The following is a 27,725-nucleotide window of genomic DNA, read 5'->3' on the forward strand; positions in this document are numbered from 1 at the left end:
CCAAAGTGCCACACCCTATTGCACTTTGTTGTTGGGCTATTACATTCCTGAACAAAATTTAGCTGTAATTAAAATATGCATATACGTGTCTAGCCATTACTGCTGTGGGGGAAAAAAATCACTTTCTTTCTGTGGGGTGATGCGATACTATTTTCCTGAGTCTGCAGGGAGCCTGAAACAATAGCTCAGGGGGAAGATGGGAACCATCCCTTTTATTTCAACAGGGCATCAACCTCTGAAACTTTAAGTAAGGACAATTTCCAGTATCAGTGTTGTTAACTGCTTCAGTGCCAATTGTTTTGACAGACCCAGCCAGCTACTCTGAGCGGGGTCTAAATTGAATTTGAGGCGAATACCGCCATTTTCACACACCCACACCTAGACGCTCTACTCAACAGGACCTCGTTTTCTGAATGGCTTGAAACAGGCTCTAGAAAAGCAATCTCTGCAAACCCAGGTACCACACTGCAGCAAAATTTCACGCAAAACTATTCACCCTTTTAGCACTAAAGCATGTTCACAGTTCCCTTGACTTCATATCTAGGGAATACTGGTGAAAGTAAATCAAGATCTTAGGAGCAGGTCTTTTTGTTCTGTGTTTGTACAGCACCTCGCACAATGGGACCCAGGACTGGGGCTTCTAGGTGTTACCACAACACACACAATAATGTTAATAATTTAGCCCACTGGAGTTATCAATTGGAGTTTTGCATGAGGGAGCATGTTTGGATCTGGCCCAAACAGCAGGAGTACAATGTTTCTAATAGGAGTTGGGGAAGGAATCCAGAAATAACCGGATTCATCCCCCGTCCACTCAGCTGTGAATCCCGGTTGCCTTTTGCATCCACACTCCATGAGGATTCTGCAAAAAATACATATTTAATTCATAACTCATGGGTGGGACTTTTAGAATAAAAATCTTTTGACTTTGTACCTCTCAGTCCCTCGGTTCTGTGTCCCTGGACGGATTTGAATCTCACTGTCATGAGCTGCTCAGCCTTGACACATCTAGCTAAACAAAGTATAGCCGACACACCTAGTGTTCTGCCATTGTCTAGCAATGTGAGAGAGTCAGGCAAAGAAGAACCATAGCAAACTAAACTATTTAAAAGTTAAGCGGCAGCAGCCAAACTGGACTTTGCCTCTGAACAGCAACCTGTTTAATCCAGTTCTCAGCAGATAATGAAACATTTCCCCCAAATATCTAGACAGTGGTTAAAAAGCTTTTCCATTAACCCTGCATGTGTAAGACCAGGCACAGTGCAGCTGCTTCTAAAACAGTCACACGGGATCAGGGCAGCAATTCAGGGACAAGCCTTCCAAAGGGCACCCAAGTTTTTGCACAGGTAGACAGGTGCCCTGATGCATGTGAACCAGCTGGGGGTTAGCTACGCGCACAAGCAAGCCTCAGTTCGGGGTATTGGTGCTCCTAAAATGGGTGCAGATACAAGGCAAGACCAGTACGGTAGCAGATTCTAGTTACTCTCACGCCATGACTGCAATGAGGGTTGGATACCAAGGTGACAGATAAAAAACAGATTAGCACAGAGGTAACTGGGGGCAGAAACTGCCCTGGAAAATACATGTTTAAGGTATGTCAATACTACCGCTCCCTGGTTTAGACAACACAATCTGAGGCTGGTCAGAGTTCAGGCTCAGACTTTGTCACTGATGAGTGAGGCAGACCCAGCACTGAACTGACAGGCTCTTCTTTGTGCCTGACAACAGGATGCCAGGGCCCTGCCAGTTTGTTCTAGGGCAGGGGAATGGTTCTAGGATCCCCTTTTGCATCCCCAGAGCAACTGGCAGCTTGCGGAGAAGGATCAACTGCAACCAGCAGTTCCGAGGCTTCTGGAACACAGTTTTGCTTTCTCCTACTGCCCTGGCAGGATCCAGAGGAAGCCTGGCCTCCAGCTCTGACTCAGGGGTGTTTGATCCTGCCCCAGCAGCTGATCTGGTATGAAGAGAATCAGATTCAGGGCCAGCCCATGCTACTAGCACCAGAACGCTCCGGGTCTCACTGCACAGAAAGAGGCTAGCTACACATGACATAAATCCCCTTTCCAATCTCTGGCACCAGTATCCCTGTAGAAGGTCACGCCCTGCTCTGACTGAAGTCAATGGCCTGACTCCCTTTGGTTCAGTGGGAGAAGGATGAGATCTGCCACACACAGCTGAACTTTGCACTCTAGTGCTCTTTTGAATTAGGCTCCGCAGCAGCCGTGTCTGTTTGATGACTACTTAGCATCTGCCCAGCCTCACACCATGCAGAAAGCTGGTCTGTAAAAGTGACAGTGACAAACTGATGGACAATAGGAACCAGCTCCCAGTTGAAGGGAGATTCTCTGGGGGCTGCTTTACATCTTTAAAGCACCTTTACAGTAGCCAAGCAGGGCAGAGGGGCCTTACTGCAACAGAGAATCAGGCCCTGAGTGTATGTTCTGAGATCAGTAAAGGGTATGGGCCTGCTTAGCCCTTCAGTGAGGGGTCCTGAGCCAAGCTCACTTACATTGGCAGCAGCATGGGACCCCTGCAGTTCAGCTGTCACCAGCCCTGCACAGATGCCAGAGTGGGGAGAGAGTTCAAACACTATGTGAATCTAGCCCTGCTGTGGTTTTAGGCTCTATCCACACTGTGGGGAGGAGCTGGGTCCTGCCCTTGGTCCACACAGCCCACATGCTATACACTGCCTCCTTTCAAAAGATGCTCCATCAGCCCCACTTTCCCCACCACCGCAACACTTAGAGTCCTACCAGATACAAACAACTACCCTTATCGCAGATATGGGGTGGCTATTTAATACTGGGAGCTGTCACTCCTCCCAAGAGGAATTCTCCTGCAACCCAGACAGAGCTCTGCAGAAGCCCCCCCAGCTTGGGCTAGATAAGACTCTGAGAATCACACCAGGCTTTTGCATCTCAAATTAAAAGCTTCCCTTTCCACAGAGCCTGCTCTACAAACAACATACCCCCCCCCCCCCAGTACAAACACACAGCAATAGACTGTGCCCCTCTCTCACCCAGCCTGATAAACATTTCCCCTGGCCTCTCTCCCCCACCCATCTCCTTCTGGAGTGCCCCTTTAATTAGGGGGAATAGGAGCCACCTGTTCGCCATCAGTGGCTCCCAATGCAGGAGATGCCTGCTCTTCTCCCACAGAGCCTGGTTAACTCCTGCTGGTGGCTTCCTTCTCCCTGCAATGTGCCTGCAGCTGTCTCCTGCCTGCAGTCTCCCCTGTTGCAGCTCTCACCCTTTGCTACCTCTCAGAATGGGGTTCCATTAACTAGGACAAAAGTGCAGCTCTCTTCCTCTGGAGGGCACCTTAGTCCAGGGCCACCTTCACCAGTGGCCTCAAACTCCTCTCCAGGGCCTCAAAGTAGCTGTAAACCCAACTCTCCTGGCTGGTTAAATGAGGCTTCTTTGCATCACTGGAGTGGCCCAAAGCAGCCAGAGCATATAGGTGACCCTGGCCCAGGGTCTCCACTGGACTGTGGGACCTGCCTGGGAGGTGGTGAGGTCAGAGGGGTGGGGTGAAAAAAGGGAGACCTAGGCTGACTGTTGCTGGGCCATGTCCTAGTGAGGAGGTCTAACAGACTGTGGACTGGGCTTCTACAGGGAGCAAGGGAGGCACCCTTGCAGGGGTCTTTCAGAGCCTGATCCTGTGAGGTGCCCTCAGCTCTTTGGGGAGACCCGAGGAGAATGGTGACATTGGTAACTGCCAACTCAGGGCCTCACAGCCAGCCTGGACAAAGCCCTGCGCTAGCCCCTGCAGGATGGACTCTATAAAGGCCTGTTCCACCTCTAATTTCCATGGCCCCCTGAATCTCCGCTGGACTCACTGGGAGCTTTGCTTATGTGCGAACTGAGGAGGACCCCACTCTGATTGACAGCAGTGGGAATTTTGGGAGGGAACAGAATCGAGCCTTAAGAGCTGCAGTATTTGGTCCAGTAACAACCCTCCCTTTCCTGTGCTTCCCCAGTTAATGCTGATTTCATAGCACGTGTGGCTAAGCCCCCTCTCGCTCTCAGAATGCAGCCTGGCCCTCAATATGTCTGTTACACAAATATAGATTAAAAGACTAGACCTTTCCAAAAAATCTTATCTGTAAGCACACATGACCCTTGCACAGGAGATGCGCTGAAGACAGAAACACTTTTACTTCGAGCCCTGCAGAACATTCTTTTGTGGCTAGCAGCCTTTTCCCCCTTGAAGAGTGCTTTGAAAAGTGACTCCACAGAAACTTTCTACTCCACAGATCCACTCCCTGTACATTTGCAGAGGGAGGTCCGCTCACTCTGATGACACACTTAGGTTCAGTTTCACATAGGTACGTCGGTCGCTAATTCCCATATTTCAATAAGAGTTAGGATCGTAAATACCTCTGGGGAGCTGGGCCTAAGACTCCAGGCCTGCAAACTCTCACTGCTACACTCCTGTTAACTCCAGGACAGTGAGATGGTACCATCAACTATTCTGGCAGCAGCAACAGAAATGCAAACTCATTTCCCACTACTACACCGAATTCTGCTCTCAGAAATACCAGAGGGTGGAAAGGGTCAAGCTGGGTCAGAGCGACAAAGTCTGTGACCTCTAAACAGACTCCCCTCCAGAACCTGGAATTGAACCCAAGATTCCTGAGTCTCCACTATTCCTCTGCTGGCAGCAAACAGCTGTGAACCCAGGTGGCAAAGTGTGTGCTCTATCCCCCGTTAGTGCTTGCCCACATAGAGGAGGACAACCTACGGCTGCTGTCAGTTAGTCCGTTAGCTCAAGTGGCAAAGGTCTGTGCCATGCATCTGAAGGTTCTAACCCTGCTGATTACCCATCTAGGGAGCCATATGATTTCACATGATGCCATTTGCTTTTTCAAAAACCTAGGAAATTATACACACACAACATACTCCTGGGGGGCTTCTGAGTGACTGCGCGCCCACAGAAAACGCACACACCCACCCACCTCCGCAGAATTCCTGTGCTTCCCTACGGCAGGGAAGCAAAGGGATGCCGCATGGGGGGCTGACCAGGGGTGCAGTTTTGGGGAGGGATTGCGCTGCCAAACAGAGGTGAGGCACGGGGGGGCACATGGGGTTACATGCCACTCCCCCATCCACCCATTTCTGCAAGCGCAGAGCTGCCCAGCTAAAGGAGGCTGGCTCTAGGCTCTGCTGACTCGGCAGCTGAACACTGCCTCCTGGTCCTAGTACCAGTTGAGTTCCCCTTCTGTGTGCTGGCAGCCTTCCTGTTTCCCGTGCAACAGAGAGTGCCAGCAGTGGGGCTGGGTAAGGGCGGGGGGCAAAGGAAATGAGGGAAGGGGGTGACGGGGTGGTAGGAAGAGGCAGTGGGGAAGGAAAGGGGGGTGGAATAGGGCAGGGGGGAGGGGAACGTGGGAGCGAAGGGAGGGGGATAGGGGAATCACAGGGGAAAGCGAGAATCCGGCACGTGGCGTCCTCTCAGCAGCAGCTGGGGCTCCCCCGTGAAGCAGGCCCATCAAACCCGCACCCTGACCAGCCCAAGGCAGGCATAACCACAACTCTATTAAAAGACTATTACAGTTGCAAAGTCAAAGACTCTACAGGTAGGAGCTGCCAGAATTTAGACTGCCTGGGCAACCCTAACTCAAGCCCCTTGCGCATACGCATATCGACACAGTCTTTAATGACGTGGTCACACACTATTTTTCCCACCGGGCCCCTGCCTCGGTCCGCGCACAGGATGGGCGGTGCTCCCGGAGTGAGCAGGTATTCAATATTTTTATTTTATCCTCATCGCTCCATATGGCTCATTTACTGAACGCTGCTCTGAAGACAGCATTAATAATTTCCTCATGGGCTTTTCCTGGGTGCTCAGCACTAGAGTATGTGAGTGCTTCACATGCATTACACAATCTATTTTCACAGGCTCTCAAGTCTGCCCCCCATACAATGAGGCACACACCGTTAGTGACCACCTGTGAAAAGTCTGGGGCCAGCGGCTTGCCCAGCATCACACAGGAACTCTGTAGCAGAGGCAGGGATAGAATCCAATTCTCCAGGGCAACATTCAACTGCATTAATCATGGGACTATTTTTTCTCTTCGTACAATATGCCTCATTAGCTACACACCTTCCAGCTTCTGCTACAAATGAGGCAGGGGTCCTACACACAACAGTGTGCTTCATTACACAGCCCTGATTCAGCCCCAGAGCACTGTCCATCCTGGGCACTGAATGAGGCAGGGTTCCCTAGTATGTGATCATGTTATCAAAGACTGTATCGTAATGGACATGCACAAGGGGATTAAATTAAGGTTGCACAGACAATCCTATTTCGGGCATAGCCTAACTTATGAGTGCTTGACTTGTCAACCATAACCTTCTATTAATGTTGGTTTTTGCACGCAATTTCTGAGGATTTTAAAAACGAGAAACTACAAAAACTGCAGTGCCATCACGTGAAATCCTACTTACCGCTCCACAGGCCATCAGCAGGGTGAGGATGTTTAGATCCACCCCGCAGACCTCGGCCACTTGAGCTAATAGAGTAACTGGTAGCAGTAGCAGGATGCCACCAATATTTGGACATTGCCCCAAGCTCTGCAGAGACAGAGCTGCAAAGTGGTGTCTCGGGGGGCAGCCTTACCTTGCGCGCTGGATGAACTGAGTTGCTTTTTCTGCATACTCTGCAGCCAAGCCAGTGAGGTTCACAGGCTGTTGGATGATGGTAATGTTTTCGAAGAGAGGAAGAGCCACCTTGGTGTAACAATCTCTCCCCTGGCTGCTGGAGAGAAACCAAGAGACTCCATTAGTAACAAGGGAGGCTTTCTGAATGAAGGAAGCAGGTCTGCTTGTGCCCTGACGTCAGTGGGGTCCATTCGCAATGTGGCCCAGTCTCAGTTATTGCCATTGCATTCGTTGTGCCAGAAATCAAGCCTCAATTTTCTCGGGTTTGGCCGCACTTGTGAGACAGACAGCCCTGGAGGGGATCTGAACTCAGTCCCTCACCAGCCCCTCCCATTGCGGGAGAGCGAACACATTTTTGTTACCACGGGACCACCAGGAGGCTTCAGCCTAGCTCAGGGCCCCTTGCTGGATGGACACTCAGTAAGGGATAGTCCCTGGAGAGATTATAGTCTCAACAGACAGGAACTGAGGCATAGACAGACTGAGAGACTTACCCAAGATCATACTGGGGGGGGTCTGTGCAGAGCCAGGAACTGAGCCCAGATCTCCTGTGTCCCAAACAAGTGTCTTAACCACTTCCCTCCCAGGGACCCTGTTTGGTCTCTGACTTCAGCAGGAGCTGGCCAGGGCCCTTCGTCTTGCTCTCTGGTCACCTCCTCTGGCTGGTGCATGAAGGAGCACTGACAGGTTCCTCAGGGTTTCCTTGGCCTGAGGGAGCAGTGCTGTGACGCCAGGGGAGGAGAGTGAAGGCGCCCCCAAACCAGCTTGGCCTCCCAAACCTGCTGTGTTTTATACACACTGCAGGGTAAGAGGGGATGGTCCCTCTGGGGCCGAGCAAGGGGAGAGGAGACCGCAGCGAACATTCATTCAAACCCTTCATCTTTACAACCCCTGCCAATTTCTCTGTTCCTGGGATCGATTAGAAAACGTTTTCCATTCAGCTCTGACACTTAGCATGAGGGAGATGCCATCACGTGAAATCCTACTTACACCCGCTCCCATCAAAGCCCAGACTCCATTCCACCCCACCGGAGAAGCTGTACCTTGTGGTCGCAGAGTGTCGAGGGCATGCCGGACAGGGAGGGAGGTTGTAACCTGGGGTGTCAGTACAACCCATGTCGTGACTGTAGGGGATCCCGAAGTAATAGTCGAAACCTGGGATCCAAACAAGCGCGTTAGCGTGTCCGCAGCTGCCCGCTGTGGCCATTTGCCTTTTATACACTGTTTACACAGTTGTTGCTGCTGAGTTTACAAACACAAGGACGGGAACAGGGTCAGTTCTAGGCAAAACAGCTGCTTAGACCAGTGTGTGGGTCATGACCCAGTACCGGGTCACGGAAGGTAAGGCACTGGGTCGCGGCAGCTCTGGTCAGCACCGGCCCGTTAAAAGTCTCATCCGCGGTGCTGCCTGGCTAGTCCCTACCCGTTCCGACACCGTGCTGTGCCCCAGAAGCGGCCAGCAGCAGGCCCAGCTCCTAGGCGGGGGGGCCATCTGGCTCCACGCGCTGCCCCCACCCCAAGCACCAGCTCCGTACGCCCGCTGGCCAGGGGGCGGTGCCTGCAGGCAAGAGCCATGCAGAGCTGCTTGCGCGCCTCCGCCTAGGAGCTGGACCGGCTGCTCGCCGCTCCCAGGGTGCAGCGCGGTCCGTGGTGCTAGGACAGGTGGGAAGCTGCCTTAGCAACCCCGTTGTGCCGCTGATCAGGAGCCACCGGAGGTAAGGCCATGCCCCAACCCCATGCCCCAATCTCCTGCCCCAGCTCTGAGCCCCCCCTTAAACCCAGAGCCCCCTCCTGCATCCCAAACCCCTCTTCTGATTTAACTGGGAATTGGTCCTGCTTTGAGCAGGGGGTTGGACTAGATGACCTTCTGGGGTCCCTTCCAACCCTGATATTCTATGATTCTATGATTCTCTCCGGCCCCACCCCAGAGCCTGCACCCAGAGCCCAGACCCCCTCCCACACTCCAAACCCCTGCCCCGTCCTGAGTCCCCCCCAAACCTGGAGCCCCTTCCTGCACCCCAAACCTCTCATCCCCAGCCCCACTCGAGCCTGTACCCCCAACCCAGAGCCATGACCCCCTCCTGAACCCCAACCCCCTGCCCCAGCCCTGAGACCCCCAAACCCAGAGCCTGCTCCTGCACCCCAAACCCCTCATCTCCAGCCCAGAGCCATGACCCCCTCCTGCACCCCAAACCCCTCATCCCCAGCCCCAGCCCAGAGCCTGCACCCCCAGCCCAGAGCCATGACCCCCTCCTGCACCCCAAACCCCTGCCCCAGCCCAGAGCCCCCTCCCAAAGCCTGAACGCCTCATTCCCGGCCCCACCCCATAGCCCTCATCCCCACACCTCACCCCTCTGCCCCGGCCCTGAGCCCTTCCCACACCCCAATCCCCTCATCCCCAGTTCCATAGGGTCACGGGCACCAACAATTTTCTTCAACTGGGTTGCCAGAAAAAAAGGTTTGAAAACCACTGGCTTAGACACCTCTCCTTCACACAGACCATGCAGGTGAATGCTCACACCCATGGGGCTCCATGGAGGTCTTACTGAAGGTTCAGGGATCTAGCTCATGTTATAACAGGACAAGGATCCATTGAGACTTCATTGTTTGTACTTTCCTGTGTTTTTTTCCCCAACATGGTCCTCTTTTTAAAGGGCTCTACTATGGAGTTAATGGGGGGCTAGACCGAGTAAATAGCACAAGAAGAGGGACTCTATTTTAAGGACAAATTGACCGCAGCGCTGGCCTTTCCTCCAAGTGAAGATGGACTTTTGGGGTCAACTCCACCCCAGAGATAACTCCACCAACCCCAGTCGGAGCAGCCCTGAGTGTGAACTTAAACACAGGGCAATCCAGAGCACAAATATCCCCTACTCCACCTCGGCTACCAAAAGGAATTCACACCTCATAGACTGCGGACCCCCACTCTGCAAGCCCATGGGAGCAGGGCAACAGGCATTCCCACCCAATAACTAGAGCTACTCCCTCCACGGAGAATTCAAGTCACTGACCACCCCGCAAACCCCTCCTGCTGCTGCGGGAGAGGGCAGCAGAACTCCTCTGGCAGCTAATGACCTACAGGGGGACTGACAGAGGAGCCTGCTCCTTGCTTGCTCCTCCCTCTCTGAGGGCAATTACCAGGAAGGAGGCGAATGGGTTTAAAAAGAGAAAGGGACAGTGGGAAACAAAAACCCATGCTGGGTTTTACAACAAAATCTTACCACGGAAGCTGGGATGATAGAGGCCGCTATGTCCGAGGTGCCATTTACCTGCGTGGACGCAATAGGAAGTCTTTTCAGAAGGTAAACTTCGCAGGTACTAGAAATTACATACAGTGTCCAGGGCCTGACATTTTAATCCAGCAACAAGAGTCGCTGTCTTTGCAGGGCCTGTTTAAAGCATGCCATTTTGCCAAGGGATCCATTCCATAAGGGTGTTAGATCTCAGAGGAATTTCATAAAACAATTCTTACGTTTTCTCAAGTCTCGCTCATCCTTAAACCCTTACCAAGGTTCTGCCAGACATTCAGTTTTCAAAGACAAGATATTCTAAGAGGTTCTGAATGGTCCATTCTTGGCTTCCTCCTCTGAATTGCCACATATGTGTTTTCGAAGATCAAGCACTATATTCTCAGGCCCTACCACAATTTGGCCCCACATGATGACCAACAGTTTAATTATGAAGCTTTAGCTATTCTGGCCCATATCCTGCCATAATTTTGCATGCAAAACCACCTTTGAAGTCAAAGAATAGTTTTGCATGTAAGTCAATGTAAAGAAATGGCAAACTGCATTTAACTAACTGAATTTTCCGGTTTTTGTGACTTTCTTTCATTGCATTTCAATGGCTCCGAATGAAAGTGTATGTTTTATTCATTATCCACAGATGACTGATCTGATACACTAGAATGACTCCCTTGGAAGTTGGTCGAGCGCTCCATATGCTTGCAGTAGGGAGTTGGAAACTCATGAACTATTGACATAACACATAACATAGCTTTTCGTGTTAGCACAGGGTATTATATCAAGGAATATTTGGGTCTGTGGGCACAGAACCATTCCGCATGCTAATACTTTGATTAAATGTTACTATATGTAGGAAAAAACACTTTTCTGAAGTTAAACAATTCACACATTTAGATTTTGGAGGGAGCCAGAAATTTAGTTCACATCATGATGTAACCACCCAGAAAAATACACAGTTAAAAAGGCAATTTTTTTAAAAACATCATAGAACTGCAAAAAGAGAAAGAGAAAAAGTGAAAAGTCAGAAAAAAAACATCCTTTAAGTTCTTCTTTAATGAATGCACGGGTTTCAGTGTAGGGAAAAGAATCCCAAGCAGAGGATGGGCGCCTGTATATATTTTCACAATATTGAAGAAATAAAAATATAGATAGATAGATAGATATAGAGAGAGAGATACAGGCAGAAAGTCCTCTGGAGAATATATATTGGCCGAAGGTCCAGGGGAACCACATAGTTCAACCTGCCCCTGGACCATTCTGCCAACGTGCCTCAACGCCAACCCAGAAGGGACCAATCCTGGAGGTGAATGAAGAGTCAGTCTTCACGGCGTATTTCAAGGTTTGACTTAGCTGCTGTGACTGCCAGCAAAGGTGCTGGTCATTTAGTGCCAAACGAGATGATATTTCTCATGACCTAGACATGACCTAGACGTGATGCTCAAGCTCCCTCCGCAGAACAGCCATCACCGTTATTTAATGCTTCTATTACAGTAGCACTCCAAAGCCCCAAGCAGAGTCAGGTGTGCAAGGTGCTGCACAGACCACAGAGGCAGATACAGTCTCCACCCCCCCCCACGCCCCCAGAGTGTACAACCTAAGTGGTAATAATCACTTGCAGCCACTCCCAGCGTCGGTTGGACCTGAGCCAACAAATTAGCTCCACGGTCCATCCTGTGTCCCTTGAGCAGAGGTGTTGGAACAATCTTTATGGAGGGGGCTACTGAGAGCCATTGAACCAAACTGTATATAATGGAAACCACTTCAAGCCAGGGGCTGCTACCTCCAGTACGTCTGTTCCAGCACCTATGGCCCTGAGCCCTGTTTACCATTGTCTACATAATGAATTGCAAAACAGAACAACAGTGAGCTTTCCGCAGTGCATTAATTACCTATTACCCCGGTGATGTATCCTGCTTCCTTCAGAACCTCAGCTAACGTAGTCTCATTGAGGGGGAGGCCACCCACTGATGTGACAGCAAAGTTGTGGGTCACTCCATTGCGAATACCGAGCCTTCCTGTGAGCAGGGAGGCACGGGATGGGGAGCAAGTGGATGCAGCAGAGTGAAAATCCACAAATCTAGAAGAGAAAGAGGCAGAACGTACCTTAGGATTTGTGACTGGAACGTCTGACAAAAAGCTGCAAAAACTACCCCTGCTAGCTGGCAAAAATTGACATGTTCCCACATGCTGGGCTTTGTTCGAGGAGCCCAGGGCTGCAAACAAACATACACATAGACTCATAGAATATCAGGGTTGGAAGGGACCTCAGGAGGTCATCTAGTCCAACCCCCTGCTCAAAGCAGGACCAATCCCCAACTAAATCACCCCAGCCAGGGCTTTGTCAAGCCAGGCCTTAAAAACCTCTAAGGATGGAGATTCCACCACCTCCCTAGGTAAATGGAACGTGATTGCCATTCACTTACCACAAGTGCAAATGGCATATTGTCCATGTTAGTGGCCAGTGAGATGCTCAGCTGCCTGACGATAGCTGAGTTCTTTGTTCAAACTGCCATGAGTCTATCTGGGTTTCAAATTGCCACCCATCCCCTTAGCATTTGAGCACCTTCTGCACAAAGGAAATTGGCAACAGTGAAGCCCTGAGTGGATGTCATGGTGTCTCTTGCTCTTTTCCCTCTTTGGGGCATGGTAAGCTCTGCTGGGAGCAGAGTGTGTTTTGGAGAGGGAGTAGGAACAGGGAGCGGCTGATGCTGGGAACGTCACTGTGATTATATGGTGGAGACACTTTATCAAGTAGGAAGGTTCTGCAGGGTTCCCGAAAGCCCATCCGATTCCAGATTCATCCATAACCAGAGCCGTTCAAATGAGACGGATTTGTCACTGGCTTTCACGCGCTTCATGATCTGCATTGTTCCAAAGGAGGGCAACTGTCTCAGCAGTTCATTGATGGAGCTGTGCTCTCTAATGCAGTGGGGAGCTGCTCCATTAAATGCTTTGAAGAGAAGGACCAATGCCCCGGCCTGGTGGCAGAAGTGGACTTGATGTGCTCCCCACAACTTATACTCTAGAGGAGCTGGGCAGCTGCACTGTGTACCAGCTGGAGCCTCTCTCTTGGTTCTCCATTCAGAGACCGGGAAGTGCTGTGACCCAGCCTGGCGGTGACGGGGACACAGCTCTCGCCCAAGAGGAAGGGAGGGGGTTCCTAGCGAGGCACAGGCAATCAGATGCACAAGTGCAGATGCATTTTTCAGTGTGGCCCTGGGCATTTCAGTCCTTAAATATCAGGCCCACCACTTCCCTAACGCCTACTTTGTATCTTCACAGTCAGACCATTCTCCTCACACCCACAACAGCATTGTGAGAGACTTGTCTTGTCTGGAATACATGGCTGGGTCATCTCCTTAAATTCTATTGTCTATTCCCCATCGCCAGAACCAACTTCCCTCTGCACCAAGGACCTGATACTGGAAACTGTCCCAATTTGGGACAACACTTCAGCATGTGTTTAAATTCCACTAAACACCCACAGATTATATCGGAGCCCAAGATCATACTTATCTTCCCCCCAAGCTTTCTGAGGCCTTTCTCAAGCAGCCAGCACTGCTCCTCAGCCTGCCTTGATCTGAGGCTGTTGTCCCACTTCTGGTTAACCACACACTGGCTCCATCGGTCAGGTTTCTCCATTTAATTCTGGGAAATCATTCTCTGAGCAGCCCCAGCTCTGCACAGTTCCATGCACCAACTGCCAAATACCCCACAGGACTGAAATCCTAGGTAAGAACCTCAAAAGGACAAAGCACTAGAAAATATAGTGCAGGGAACAATCTAGCAGTCCTGGGGAGAAGGCAGGCGAACTACAGTACCTGATCTAGGAGGTTTTTTCTATCTCATATAGGAGCCAGACTGGAATTGCCAGACTGGATCAGACCTCTCATCCACAGAGTTCAGAATCCTGTCCCGACCGGGCCCACCACCAGATGCTCCAGAGGAGGGAACAAGGACCCTACAATAGGAAGATGTGAAATGCCCCCATGAAGGTCTCATCCTAATCCCTAAATAGCGAGAGTGGGTGATTTAAACCTTGAAATATGCGGTTTTATAACTGTAGTGAGGCAGTGTGGCCTCCCTCCAAGCTAGACGGGGAAGAACCACTCTCTCTGCCCGGGTGGGCAGGGTCAGGCCAGGCTCGACTCTCCCACCGAAAGTTGAGAGGCAGGGCAGGAAGTAGAAAAGGCGGAGCCCCTAGCTCCATTGGAGCCGAGAGAGGACCGAAGCCGGGGAGGAGCTGGTGGGACTGCCGGCAACTGAATACCCCAATGAAGCAGAGGATCTTGAGACCACGGAGCCCAATCTGGAACTCTGGTAGGAAGCAGCCCAGGGAAACCAGACTTCAGTTTGGTGGTGTTGTGGCCTAACAGCTGGTCAGCATGTTGCGAGAGGATCCCCGCTGACCCAGCGGCGGGACACCCCGCCACTGTTAGGGCCCTGGGCTGGGATGCAGTGTAGTCCTGTGGGCTTGTTCCCCCCTACCCCTGGGATGGCAGACTTCCCATCATAGAGTGCTTGCTAGCTCTCCCCTGCCTAAGGGTTAGAGCTCACAGACTGCTTTATTGCGCTGCCTGATTACAGGCCTGAGCCCACAGACTACTCATTAGCCCAGCCCTGCCCAAGGGCCTCATCCCTCTTGACTATTAGGATCCCACCCTGTTATGAAGGCTGGAAGAATAATGCCCTGACACTAGGCTGTGATCCCAGTGACTAGTGAGGTGGCGTGGCCTCCCTCTGACCCAGAGGGATAGGGACGACCGCAACACCGCTACACTAACCTTTCTAAAACAGGAGTTAATGAACTGGAGAGAGAATAAATTGTGCATTCTTGTTACCTAATCCTGGCCACATATTAAATAGTTAATGTTTGGGAACAGCTTTGAAAATGTAAAGCTCTGTGCAGATGCTCAGGGTTATTGTTACAATGCATTGTATATCCCAGTAAAAAGGAATATTAAGATCATTTTCCAGCTGAGATTTCTCTCTGGGTTCTACACAAAAAGACATGGTATGATTTCCTCCGCGATTACCATAACTTGTATTTATCAATGTCCTTAAAGACAAGACTCGTTCATTTGAACCAGGTCCTGCCTCTAAATAGTTGCTAAAATGAAGAAAAGTCTTTACTCCTAGGCAATTGGTTCATGCAAATATTTGTCTATCAGCTGTTCCTAGGCTGTCAGAACCCAGGTTCTCTGCCACGCTGGTCTGAAGTTGACCACAGTCAGCATGAAGAACAAATACGTTGCAAACAACCAAAGTTCTAAGCACGGATGCTATGTTCACTGATTTCCTGTGCATCTGGGCAGGTTTTCCAAGGCAGTCCTAATGCTTATTCTTTCTTGGGTCACCACCTGCACCTTTTGGGCTTGCTGCTGCCTGCAGACCAATGCCATAAATAAGAAGGATACTGTTCACTTGTATCACCCCTTCTTTTGGCGATTTCAGTGGTTTAACAGACACTAAAGCTGGAACTGTCAATGAGGCCTATGGAAGCTAGGTGCCCATCTCCAAACCCGCCAAGGCCCCTTTGAAAATGCCAGCCTTAAAGCTCAGCCTCGCAACCTCTGTGTGAGGTAAGGGAGCATTATTATCCCTATCTTGCTGAGAGGGACACTGAGGCACAGGGTGGGAAAAGATACTGCCCAGGGTCACCCAGAGCTGGGAATAGAGCCCAGAGCTCCTGATTCAGCTTCCTGGGCTTTAATCACCTTCCCCTTCCTCCTCTCCCCTCAGTTTCCCTCCCCTCCCCTTGCCTCCAACCAACTCATGGGAAATCTGCCTAATTCTGAGGCAGGTGCAATATCTTTTGGACCTTCATCCTACAGGCCACTGTAGCAGGCAGGGTTCCCCCAGTGTCCTGCCCAGCCACACCCCATTGGTGGCGCTAGGTCCCTGCTCTTGCTATTTTGAGGGCATGAGTGATATAAGTGACACACGTGCCTCCGTAGGTGTGGGGTCTCAGCATAGGATGAATTAGACCACGGTAGTCCACAGCATGGTTCTCACATGGATCTCAGACAGGATACACTGGCACTTACTGTTGTGATTAAGAACTAGTGAGAACCTCTGTCCATTTTACTGTTGCCCACCGGCCATTTGGTATCACACGCCAGGTAAATGGAAGACTCAGAAATACACAGGCGCCTCTTTGAGGCTTACCTCATTCCTTCTGCAGCCATCTGATCCAAGTTAGGAGTGTCCTTGGTTTCTGCCCAGTTGGCCCCAAGGTCCCCCCATCCAACATCATCTGCCAAAATGACTATGAAATTCGGCTTGTTCTGAACTGATCTCTTCTCACCCACACAAAGATCTGAGAGGTGATAAAAGAGCCAACCTAAACAGCCAGCCAGTAGCAGAAGCATTTTCAGGAACAGAATCTCCATGGTGTCAGGAGAATGCCTCCTGGAGACCTTTAGCGTGAGTGAGTAGGTGGTGGTGGCCTATTCCTGCCACACGCTCATTTGAGAACTCCCATTGTGCTTTCCTCAGCCGTGATTCAGCTGTTTATTGCCACCCAAAGCAGCCCTAGGATTCTGCAGAGACACAAATTTCACATCTTTGCATGGCTCTGAAGAGACAAGTTACAAAACTGCAGTATTGACTTTTGATCATTTGGAGATCGACTGAACCATAATCTTCCTCTCTCTTTTCCATTTGCAAACAGCTGACATGCTAAGTGAGATCTTGTAGGAAGTCACAATAATCATATTGTCATTTAAAAATTGTGGGGTTTTGCTAAATATGCAATTCAAATAACGTCTTATTAATATAAAGTTTACTTGTTTTTCCAAAGCTTCTTTATCCTGATTACAAACCTTCTGTATGGCATCCAATTTTATAAATTACTTAGTCTCAGGACGCATGGAATTTAGATTACTGATGTCTACAGGAGAATTCTCTATTTGGCCTTGTAAAGTGATGTTGTCCATTTCTTCAAAAGAATAGACAAAAGTTGAAGTTAAATGATGTTGAACTGTTCTTCGAATTCCATAAGGGGGACACCTTTACATTACAGCAAATGTTCCTGTGCAAGAAAAACAAGAGACAATTAGCACTGGAAAGAGTTAAGCTTTAAACCTTAGTCCTAGTGAGCATAAGAATTGTTTTTCTATTGCACAGACGTTTCCTTTGCTTTTCAAACACAGCAGCTGCAATTTTGCTGTCAAATTTAAGGTTGCTGTAACTCAACTGATAACTACTCCAAAGCCTGGAAACAAACACAGTGACCATTTTCCCTAATCACCATATATCAAACATACAGACTCTGATTGTATAAACAATCAAGCCTGACTTCTTCCTATAAAACTAGGAGCTGAAGATCACTGGAGAAGTAATTTTGCCTAGATTTGCAATGTGATCTCAGATTTGATCTTTGAGCATGAGGTCATGCATTCAAAAAAGAATTAGATAAGTTCCTGGAGGTTAGGTCCATCAATGGCTATGAGCCAAGATGGTCAGGGATGCAACCCCATTCTCTGGGTATTTCTAAACATCAGACTGCTAGTAGCTGGGACTGGACGACAGGGGATAGATCACTTGTTAATTGCCCTGTTCTGTTCATTCCCTCTGAAGATCTGGTACTGGCCACTGTTGGAAGACAGGATTCTGGGATAGATGGACCATAGGTATGACGCAGTATGACCGTTCTTATGTTCTTATGTCATAGGGTGTTACTAATCTGCATTACAGACAGCAAACAGGCAGATGAGATTGATGTGAAGACTTTCCACAATTTTTAATAATTTACAAGGACTAAGGTCAGTTAGTAAAACTCAATTTTAAAAATTAAACTTTCTTTACACTGAATAGACCCACTCCTCATACTGAGCCAGAACATGCCACGCTTCCTCATCTGGAATTTCAGCTTATCCCACGAGTAGTCCTGTTGATGTCAGTGGAATCACTCAAGGAGTTCTCTACATGAGTAAGGGTGTCAGAATCTAGTGCACAGAGAGCAGCGCTGGGCTCATAAATACAGGGCAGGGCCGGAAAGGCTGGAGAGAAGGCAATGTAGTAGCTGTGTGCTGATGGATTGTCACGGAAATCAGTGTGCTTGCATGGTGGAAGCTGGGGGCAGATTTGGTCCAAGGCGGTTATAGGAAGGTACATAAGGCAGAACTAAGGGACCAAATGCCTGTAGGGCTGTCTAGAGAAACTGCCTGGAGTTATAGTTGGGGAACATGTTGAAAGTTACGATTTAACTAAACTAATCCGCCAAGATTTACCAAAAAATGAGCTGATGCCTAAGAAATCAGTGAATTTCATGAGACAGTAACAAGAAATGAGGTGGCGGGAAGCTCGTATAATTTACAGGACTTCAGGCTGTTTATACAAAACCATCAGCACAAGCCTAATCTGCAAGGACAATAAGAATGATATCAGAGGGTGAGACATTTGAATGGGCAAAGAACTGGCTTGAATATCAAATACAGAAAGCACTGAGTATAAGCAACTTGAAGTGGACAGAGCAAGCTAGCGGAGTCCAGCTGGGGCCAGTATTATGACAGATGTTTCCAGTTGTGTATCAGTGCCCTTGAGGAAAGAATGTGCAGCTGACAATACAAAATTTGTGGGTCAGTCAACACATCTGAGGAGGGCAACAAAATTCAGAATGATCTCGATAAACTCGTAGGAAGCGTAAATAAATGAATAATCAAAAGCAAAAAGGACCATGAGAGGCAGGGTAAAAAGAGAGAAAACACAACAAGCACCATGTGTAGGTCAAGAATTCAGCAGCTGGCAGTGGGAAATTAGCCATCAATTCATTATTAAGTTTAAAAAATCTTAGGACTTCAGTTCAGATCTGCAGCTTTCTTTAGTCTTCTAACTTATAATGAAAAATCATCGTAATAAATATAACCTTGTGAAGTTATTGAACGCCTTTCATCTGAGGCTCTCAAAGCTCTTTACAGACATTCATTAATGAAGTGTGTGAGGTACAGAACAGACCTTCAGATGCGCATACAATCTAAGTGATTTGTCCAGGATCACACATGAGCCACTGTCTGAGCCAAGAATAGACCTCAGAAGTCCTGACTTCCATTCCTGTGCATTAACCACAAAACCACAGTCATTCCCTCATGTATTACCCTACCAAAAAGAACCTGTATCAGACAGAGAGCTAGATTAGATTGGTACTAAATTTCCTTCATTTCTGGACAGATTCCCATTGTAGTGAAACAGACTTATGGGGGCAGAATTCCTTTAGAAAGAAGAGCTTCAGAGAGGTAACCGTGTTAGGCTGGATCTGTAAAAGCAGCAAAGAGTCCTGTGACACCTTATAGACTAACAGCCGTATTGGAACATGAGCTTTTGTGGGTGAATACCACTTCGTTGGATGCATTGGAGCTCATGCTCCAATATGTCTGTTAGTCTATAAGGTGCCACAGGACTCTTTGCCGCTTTTAGAAAGAAGGTTGTGAACGAATGGGCCCAAATTGTTCCCTGCAGGGCTCCCTTGATGAAAGTTATTCTTAGTCTCTATATATTTCCCAGACAGATTTTACTGGTTTTCCTGTTATCAGTCTCTGGGCTGGGTTGGTTGTTTTAGTTAGTTTTTTTCCTCCTAATGAAAAGGGAAGCATCTGAAATAAGTAGGGACAGGATGCTCTCTTTTCTCAGGTGAAAACTGTTTGCAGGCTGACGAACACTGCAGAGCTCTTTAAATATTGCCTTGTGTACACAGAGAAACATCCCATAGTTTGCCAACTTTCACTGAAAAAAAATATTCCCAGAATAAAAGAAATAAAATAAACCAATTCTTATCACCTTTTCATAAAATGACTCTGGTTCCAATCCAGCCCAAGGGATTGATCCAGCAAACACTATCAGGTATCGCATTTGCCACTATGAACAGTTCCTCATGGCGTAACCTCCACGTGCAAATTTGCCAACACCCAAGTGTTCCAGAATCTTGAGACGGGCTTTGAAATCACAAGATTTTAAAAATTAAAAAAGGTGAGGAGGGGGTTCCTGTTATTTGCTTTCTGGATTTTGAGCTCTTCGGGATCACTTTTTCAAGCTTTTTCCACAAGCATGAGGGCTAGGCTTGTGTTGTGACTTGCAACAAATAGTTGGACTATTCTTTTAGCCATTTTCCGGTTTTCGTCCTGTGCTATCCTGGGTTGTGAGTGATGGTCAGGCCAACGCAAGAGTCTGTGCTCAGTGTCCCGGTTTATTCTGCTTTATGTGGCTTGTTTGGAAGGAGAACTTTGTAGCAGTGTATTAGGGGTGCCAGCCCTTGTGCCCTGTAGGTGCGGTATCCCTCCACTTTGGCTGGCTTGCCCTAGAGTAATAGAGGTACTGTCGGACTCCCTACTGCCCTGGATGCTAGCTCAACACCTTCTCAGCTTGGTAAGACGTGCCAGAGCGTATGCTCTGCCGTACTTCGCTGTCAAACCCCATTCACCCCCACACCAACGCTCTGTGATCATATACCGAATGAGAGCAGAAGGCATACAGAGGTGACTGATGTATGCAGGCAATGCACGACGCAAAGCAGAGATGGGCGGGGTTATGTAGTCCGCAAGCAAGACAATAGGTGGACAACCCACATCAGTGACTGCATCCCCAGAGACCACAAGCGATCACTGGGCAGACGGACAATGCGCTGGGCCAATCCCATGATAAAGCATGCTCGCAACAAAACAGAATGGTGTGGCGTCGACTTGCATTCGTGGAGGGACGGACAAGGACAAGCTGGACAAAAGTGACAAATGCTAGAGACTTATGTTTTTATTTAAAAAAAAAGAAAGCTGACATTCTCATGTAATCCCATGACATTCTCATGTAATCCCATGACCCCAGAAACATGTCTACACTGGTACACTGGTATTGTACTAGCAAACCCCCCTAGTGGAGACACAGCTCATACCAGCAGAAATATTCTTTTGCCAGTACAGCTTATGCCATTCCCCAAACAAAATAAGCTACCCCAGCAAAAGGACTTTTTTGTCAGTATTTGTGTATCTACACTCAAGTATTTTTGCCATTTTACAAACGTCGTAGAGAATCACATCCTAACCGACATTATTATACCAGAACAAGTATCTAAGGTAGATCTGACCTAAGTGTTTGGAAGATTGGGGTTCAAAACAGCAGTGACTGAAAGTTATTAGCCTGTGCGGGCTGGTTTGGGGTGTATATGAAATAAGATGGTGTCCCTCTTCCAATCCCCAATAATGGGCAAGTGTCCACTACACAAAAAAACAACTGACTTTCTTCCAATCCCCAATAATGGGCAAGTGTCCACTATACAAAAAAACAACTGACCTTCTTGATCTCATTTACACTGGTGTAAATGTGGAGTATTCCACTAACTTAAGTACAGTGACTCTGGATTTACACTGAAGTAGCTGACAGCAGAATCCTGTCCCTGTTTGACTCCCCTTTCGCCCATGGTCCCTTCCAAAGGTGTTCCCTACAGAGCAGGGTGGCACATTGGCAGGTCAATGCTAGGGGACGCTGGCACCAAGGCTGCTGTGGATACACCTGTTCTACAGACAGAAGGCTCTGGTCTCCAATGCATGTTCTAACACCCTTCAAAATTGCTCCATTCCGTTTTTTTAAAATGGGGGTTTTTTTTAAATATCTTGAGGATTTTGTAACCACTTTTTTAAAAGTCCATGGGAAACTCGGTCACACTCGCAAAACGCCTCTTCTACCATAAGCAATTCTTAAACTATATTTGAGTCCTTATTGGAAACAGTGCCTGTCCTCCTCAGAGAGGAAGATCACATTGATACTATTGTAAAAGGACCGAACCAAGAAATGTAGTTTGTTCAAAGCTGTTCAGAAAGCCCTAAATCTAAAAACACCAGAAAAGAAATCACAATGACATTCTGGTTTGACACACGAAGCAAGGCTATTCAGAAGACGCAGACAGATTGAGACCCCATTGTTTCCAATCCCTGCAGTTTGGGGGTGTGGAGGAGTGTCTAATGGGTGGCTCTGAAAGGGAAAGAGGCCAGGAAGCCTCCTGGGAGAAGCCATCATGATGGGAAGGGGACGTCGTGGAGCAAAGCGTGGAGATCCTGTTTGAGGTCAAGGAGACAGAGTGGGAGGATCAGAGAGGATGCCCCTTATCTGAACTTTTTCAGCTTTAGATTCAGTTTAGGGAAAGGGACAAAGGTCAGTCGGGCCCCTGATTAATCCAGACCCAGCTGACCCAGAATGCTGCAGCCAGGCTATGCTCCCCCATGCCCAGAAGCAATAGCTCATCACCCTAACTGCTGACATTTTTCCTGGCCTCCAAACAACTCACTTCTTCTCAGCCTTCAGCATGAGATCAAGTCTGCTATCAGTTTAAATGGATACATCCTCGATTGGGGCACTGTATCTTGCCTTGTCCATGCAACTGTCTGGTAGGTATTTACCATCTCAAACTTCTAGGATCTTAGGACCTGATCCTGCAGGTCACTCCATACACGAGGACCCAGCGCCCGTATGTGCTCGCCATTCACATCAATGGGCACAGTGAGGCCCAATGTGGGACTCTATGTTGTCACTCTAGTGCACAGAGTACCTTGCAGGATGGGGGCCATGCTGTCTGCCTGGTTTGCAGAAATTCTCCATGCACATTACATCCTAGCCACATGCACATCAGTCTTCCCATTCTAATAGCACAGTGAAGTAAGCAAGCAAAGCAAAGTTAAGCATCACGAGAAAGAGCCTAATCTGCATTTCAGAATAACAGCCTGTGAAAATGTGTCCTTTTGTGCAAGAAGGGTGCAACGGCACTCCTCGTTGAAAATGCCCAAGCAAGGTGTCTTTTAAAATTGTATATATGAAAAACAAACATTGCTGGTAGGATACTTCCTGCTAATAAAAGGGCTTATGGCTTTGCCTGGCAAATCTCATCTAGCATGAGTGACCTACCCCAATAATACATTGCCACACCCCTGCCTGACCAAACTAACTGCACGTCCAGACATCTGACAGTGAGGCTGAACGTTTGGCAGGTGTTTCAATTTATTGTAGGGAGGTAAGCGGGTCTAATGTGGCTAACACAAGCAATCTGAACCATTTTCAAAGGGCATTGTCTTCTCTCTAACTGAAAACTGCTCGATCCTCTTAGCTCTCAGGGTATGTCTGCACTGCAGCTGGGAACACGCCCATAGCTGGGATAGGCAGAAAGGCACTCGCTATGATGGAGCTAGAGAGCTAAAAATAGTTATGTGGCCATTGTGGCACAGGCAGCAGCGGGGGCTGGCCACCCGAGTTCAGAGCCGGCTGGCCCTCTGGGTGTGCTCTCAGGTGGCCAGCCCAAGACACAAAGTCCACACGGCTATTTTTAGTGCACTAGCCTGAGCGGAGCTAGCAGGTGTCTGTCCACCCCAGCTGGGAGGCTTGCTTCCAGCTGCAGTGGACAGACACCCTCAAAGGCCATTAACAGAGATGTGGAACGAAGTCCAAAGAAACCTAGATATGCACACACGGCAGATCAGCTACTCCAAGTTTTCCCTGTCCAGTCCAGGGTAGTCATCCTGACCGAAAACGAGTGATGCAAACTCCATATTCAGCTAAGTACTAAAGCATGTGCTTTTCCCATGGACTTCAGTGGGATTTAAGCATGGGCTTCAGTGCTTTGCTTAGTAGGGGCGGACTCAAGCACATGCTTATGTGCTTTGTTGAATCGGAGCCCCCGGTCAGAAGCAAGAGGGCGGGAGGGGTGTCTCGCCAGTTGAAAATGCTGCAACCCAGCAGCGAACTCACCTGCCACAGTCACTCCTTAGAACAACTGCAGGGCTTCCTGAGGAACAAACTCCACTCTCTTCAAACAGAGGCCAGGACAGTTCCTGAATTCTGGGTGCTGCGGTTGGCTGTCCTAGCTTGAGAATTCCTGGACTATCTAACAATACGTCACTCCACATTGTTTGAACAGAATTCCTTCTTTAACGGCCGTATGGTTTGTATGTTTGCACACCACCCTGTCTGAGTTTGCATATCTGAAAACTGCCTGTTCAAGCGCAAGGGGAGAAAGCTGTAGGGTTGCCACCACAACAAGCTGAGTGTATGGAAGCCTAAAGCCACTGTGGAGCTTGCGCATCACTGCGCCATTCAATGGCAAGGCACCAGAAGGCTTCAACAGGGTGGAAATTATCAATACGTCTCCATGCAGCATCCTTCAGTTTCTACTAGGAGAGAAATGCTGCCCATAAAGCTAAGCTTCGCCCACTGCAGTAAATGGTTCTTGAACACTGGACAGCTATATTTTAATAGTGAGGCCAATTAACCTATCCCCCCCTCAGAACAGAAGCTATGCTGTGATTTGGCTAATCAATGGCCACCGTAAAGTAAATCCAAGCAGGGTGGGCATAGCCAGAGGGGAGAGCAGTAAATGTCTGTATGGTCTTTATTTTTTTACCTGTACAGAAAACTGTATCCATTAAATTGTCACCAGTCTGCTCTGGAGAGAATGAGTCTTTGGGCCACTGTGAGCTAATCTCTACACAACTCCAGACCGGCCTGGAGAATGGAGCTGTCAGCCAGGACCCAACAACGTGACCCCTTTGAACTATGGAAGAATCTGCCCGTTTAAAACACAAAGAGAGGCTTTTCTGAGCCTGCTCGGTGAGCCCCCCGACGTGTGTCCCAAAAGCTCAGTGATGGACCGTCTCCACTACTAAATCCCAGACCACAGGGAGCTAATGTGGGTCAGCAGCCCCCAAAGAAAGTTTGAATCAGAGAGGTAGAGTCTATACCTTAGCCCGAGTCCCCTGGTTTCCAAGCCATTGTGTGAGGACCCTGGGGCTGAGCAGGCCCTTTGACTGGCCTGAAGCACATGGGCAAGCCATGGAGTGAGGTGCTGAACAGGTGATGCGGTAGGAGTGCTCCCCGCCGCAGTGGGGAACCAGAGGATCCCCAGGAGGGAATCCAGAGAGGGGGAGCTGGGTTCAGTGGGATGAACCAGGGAGGAAGGACTAAGAGCCAAAGACACCTCACGCTTGTAAATGAACTGCCCTTTCGTCAGACACCAGCCAGTTCAGAACACTGCTTCCCACAACATCCCCATCTCCAAACAACTCGACGGCCTCCCCGGCCACGTCGGCATCTAATTCATTTTATTTTCCCACCTGCTTTCAAAATTACCCAAGAAGCTTCTCCAGCCCGCTCCAGTCTCAAAAGACCACCTGCCTCTCTCTCCTCCCCTCCCTGCTTCTCCTTCATCACATCGTGCACCATCTCCCATCACAGCTGCCAAGAGCCTACCCCTCCGCAGCTGCCACCATCTGGTACAGCCTTCCTTCTCCTCATCGCCCTCAGACCTCACCCAAAACTGCACATCTTCCTTGCCAATGCCTCCTTGATTTCCCTTATTACCTTCAGTGAAGTGTGAGACAAGGAGGGTGAGGCAATAATCTTTTATTGGACCACCTTCAGTTGGTGAGAGGGACCAATGCGACTACAACTACACAGAACACAACAACCTGCGAAGTGTGGACAGTTTGCATGAACAACACTCTGCAAAATAAAGTGGGAGGAAAAGTGTCAGGGAGAGCAAAGGAAATGAGCGGAAATGGGCAGAGGAGGAGGGAGGCAGACATGTATGGAAAAGGACAGATGGATGAGCAAAGAAGAGTTCAATCAACCGAGAGGCCAGACAAGGACAGGGCTGCATTCAAGCTTTGCCCAAAAGAAAGGTGTTGGCCTTTTTTTCTTTCTTTGTTCTGAGAACACTGGCATGTTATTTTCTCACCTGGAGCCACAAATCTCTTCTACTGCCTCAAAACTACTTTACCTTTAACCAACAGGGTGAATGGCTGGAGGATAGGGCCATGAACTCTTCAGAAAGATGCTTTTCGCACAAAGGTTTTTAGTAAAGAGGAATTACAGAGGATGGGACATATGCTGATGTCTTCACTCAGGCTAAGCCCTTTGAAGTCAATGGGAGTTAGTTGCCAATTGAAAGTTAATGGGAGTTACCTGAGCTGCCAATTGAAGTTGAAGAAAGCTCAGATTGTTTCTCAATAACGTGTGTGTGTGTGTGTGTGTGTGTCTGTGTGTGTGTCTGTGCGTGAGTGATCATTTACTATCCCCGATTTGAGTGACAGGGACCACGGAGGGCTTTACCCACTGAGAAATTATACATGCCATATGAGATGCAATGAGCACTGCAGAATGATTTAAGAATCAAACAAAGATCTTGATTTATTTCCTAATTTTTGAAAGTTTATAAACCAGATTCCTTAAAGTTCTTCTGAGTCCCATTTGAACTAGGCAGAGTTATTTGTTTGTTATAGTTTTATATTACCATGGCAATGTGGCAAGTTTCCACAGTCCATAAGTACAGCAGAGCAAACAAGATCGGGTTTTATACCCCATTCTGGTCTGAATGAAGTACTCCTACCCCACGTCCTGTGTAGCTGCAAGCCCCATTCCAGAGCCTGGTAGCTGTAATGCAACACCATCCAAGATCGCCTGGCCAGAGCCACCACGCCACCCCTGGGGAAGGTTGCCATAAACTCTGCCATCCCCAGAACCAACAGCCAGACATCATCATCATCACCAATGAGGACCGGAAGAAGATCATCATGGTGGATATCACAGTGCCCTTCGAAAACAGGACCCCGGCCTTCCACGATGCCCAAGCTCAAAAGTTGGAGAAATACACCCCTCCGTAGGCGCCAATTTTCCGTCTTTCCTCTGGGTGCTCGACCCCCGCTCAGAGCCCCGGCCCTGCCCCCACTCCAACCCTTCCATGGGGCCCCGCCCCCATTCCAACCCCTTCCCCAAAACCCCGCCCTCGCCTCCTCCCCTGAGCACGCCACATTCCCGCTCCTCCCGCTCCCTCCCGGATCTTGCTAACAGCTGTTTGGAAACGGCCGGGCAGGAAACAATGGGAGGTAGGTAGAGGAGTGGAGACGTGGCGCACTCAGGGGAGGAGGAAAAGGTGGGGAGCGTGGAGCTTGGTTGCTGGTGGGTGCAGAGCACCTATGCACCCCTCTGGCAGAAACCTTGAGAGCTAAGGATTACCAGGTTCAGACACACGCACTGACCATCAGAGCCTTGGGCGCATGGGACACCAGTAACGAACAAGTGCTGAGAGAATGCGGAATATGTCAAGGTTCCTTCCCCACTCTGAACTCTAGGATACAGATGTGGGGACCTGCATGAAAACTTCTTAAGCTAATTTTTACTAGCTGGGGTTAAAACTTCCCCAAGGTACAAACTATTTTCCTTTTTCCCTTGGACTTTATTGCTGCCATCACCAAGCGTCTAACAGATATATAACTGGGAAAGAGCCCACTTGGAAATGTCTTTCCCCCCAAAATCCTCCCCAAACCCTACACCCCCTTTCCTGGGGAAGGCTTGATAAAAATCCGCACCAATTTGCATAGGTGAACACAGACCCAAACCCTTGGATCTTAAGAACAATGAAAAAGCAATCAGGTTCTTAAAAGAAGAATTTTAATAGAAGAAAAAAGTAAAAGAATCACCTCTGTAAAATCAGGATGGTAAATACCTTACAGGGTAATCAGATTCAAAACACAGAAAATCCCTCTAGGCAAAACCTTAAGTTACAAAAAGACACAAAAACAGGAATATGCATTCCATTCAGCACAGTATCGGACACCATCAGGTGGTCGAGGGACATCTACCTAGAACCATCACCGTACATCGGCAATAACAGGAGGGATGAGCTAGTGTGCCGATGAGAAGCACAATCAGGAAAGTAACTCAAATACTTCCCTGATGGACTGTTTTTTCTAAATGGACAACCTACATAATTCTCAAATACTGAGGGACAATCTCCAGTCATTGATATATTTTTCTTTCCACAACCAAATCTCTGTACAACTTTTCATGAATG

The 27,725-nt window shown here is 48.7% G+C and overlaps 1 protein-coding gene across 12 annotated transcripts in view; it reads right to left on the bottom strand.

The window, feature by feature from the left end:
* Window positions 1-27,725, bottom strand: part of ARSG (arylsulfatase G) — an 84,333-nt gene that overhangs the window by 31,579 nt on the left and 25,029 nt on the right. For 9 of the 12 annotated variants that reach the window (XM_073311673.1, XM_073311675.1, XM_073311674.1 and 6 more), the window contains exons 2-6: window positions 16,073-16,937; window positions 11,794-11,981; window positions 9,881-9,928; window positions 7,703-7,814; window positions 6,619-6,756 (exon numbers count right to left, since the gene is read on the bottom strand). In XM_073311673.1, coding sequence (XP_073167774.1) covers window positions 6,619-6,756; window positions 7,703-7,814; window positions 9,881-9,928; window positions 11,794-11,981; window positions 16,073-16,296 — 710 coding nt within the window. In that variant the 5' untranslated portion in view covers window positions 16,297-16,937. The remainder of the gene's footprint in view (window positions 1-6,618; window positions 6,757-7,702; window positions 7,815-9,880; window positions 9,929-11,793; window positions 11,982-16,072; window positions 16,938-27,725) is intronic. The other 3 variants (XM_073311678.1, XM_073311679.1, XM_073311682.1) reach the window with 3 other exon arrangements.

The sequence above is a fragment of the Lepidochelys kempii genome, chromosome 14 (assembly GCF_965140265.1).
Source record: "Lepidochelys kempii isolate rLepKem1 chromosome 14, rLepKem1.hap2, whole genome shotgun sequence".
NCBI classification, from domain to species: Eukaryota; Metazoa; Chordata; order Testudines; family Cheloniidae; genus Lepidochelys; species Lepidochelys kempii.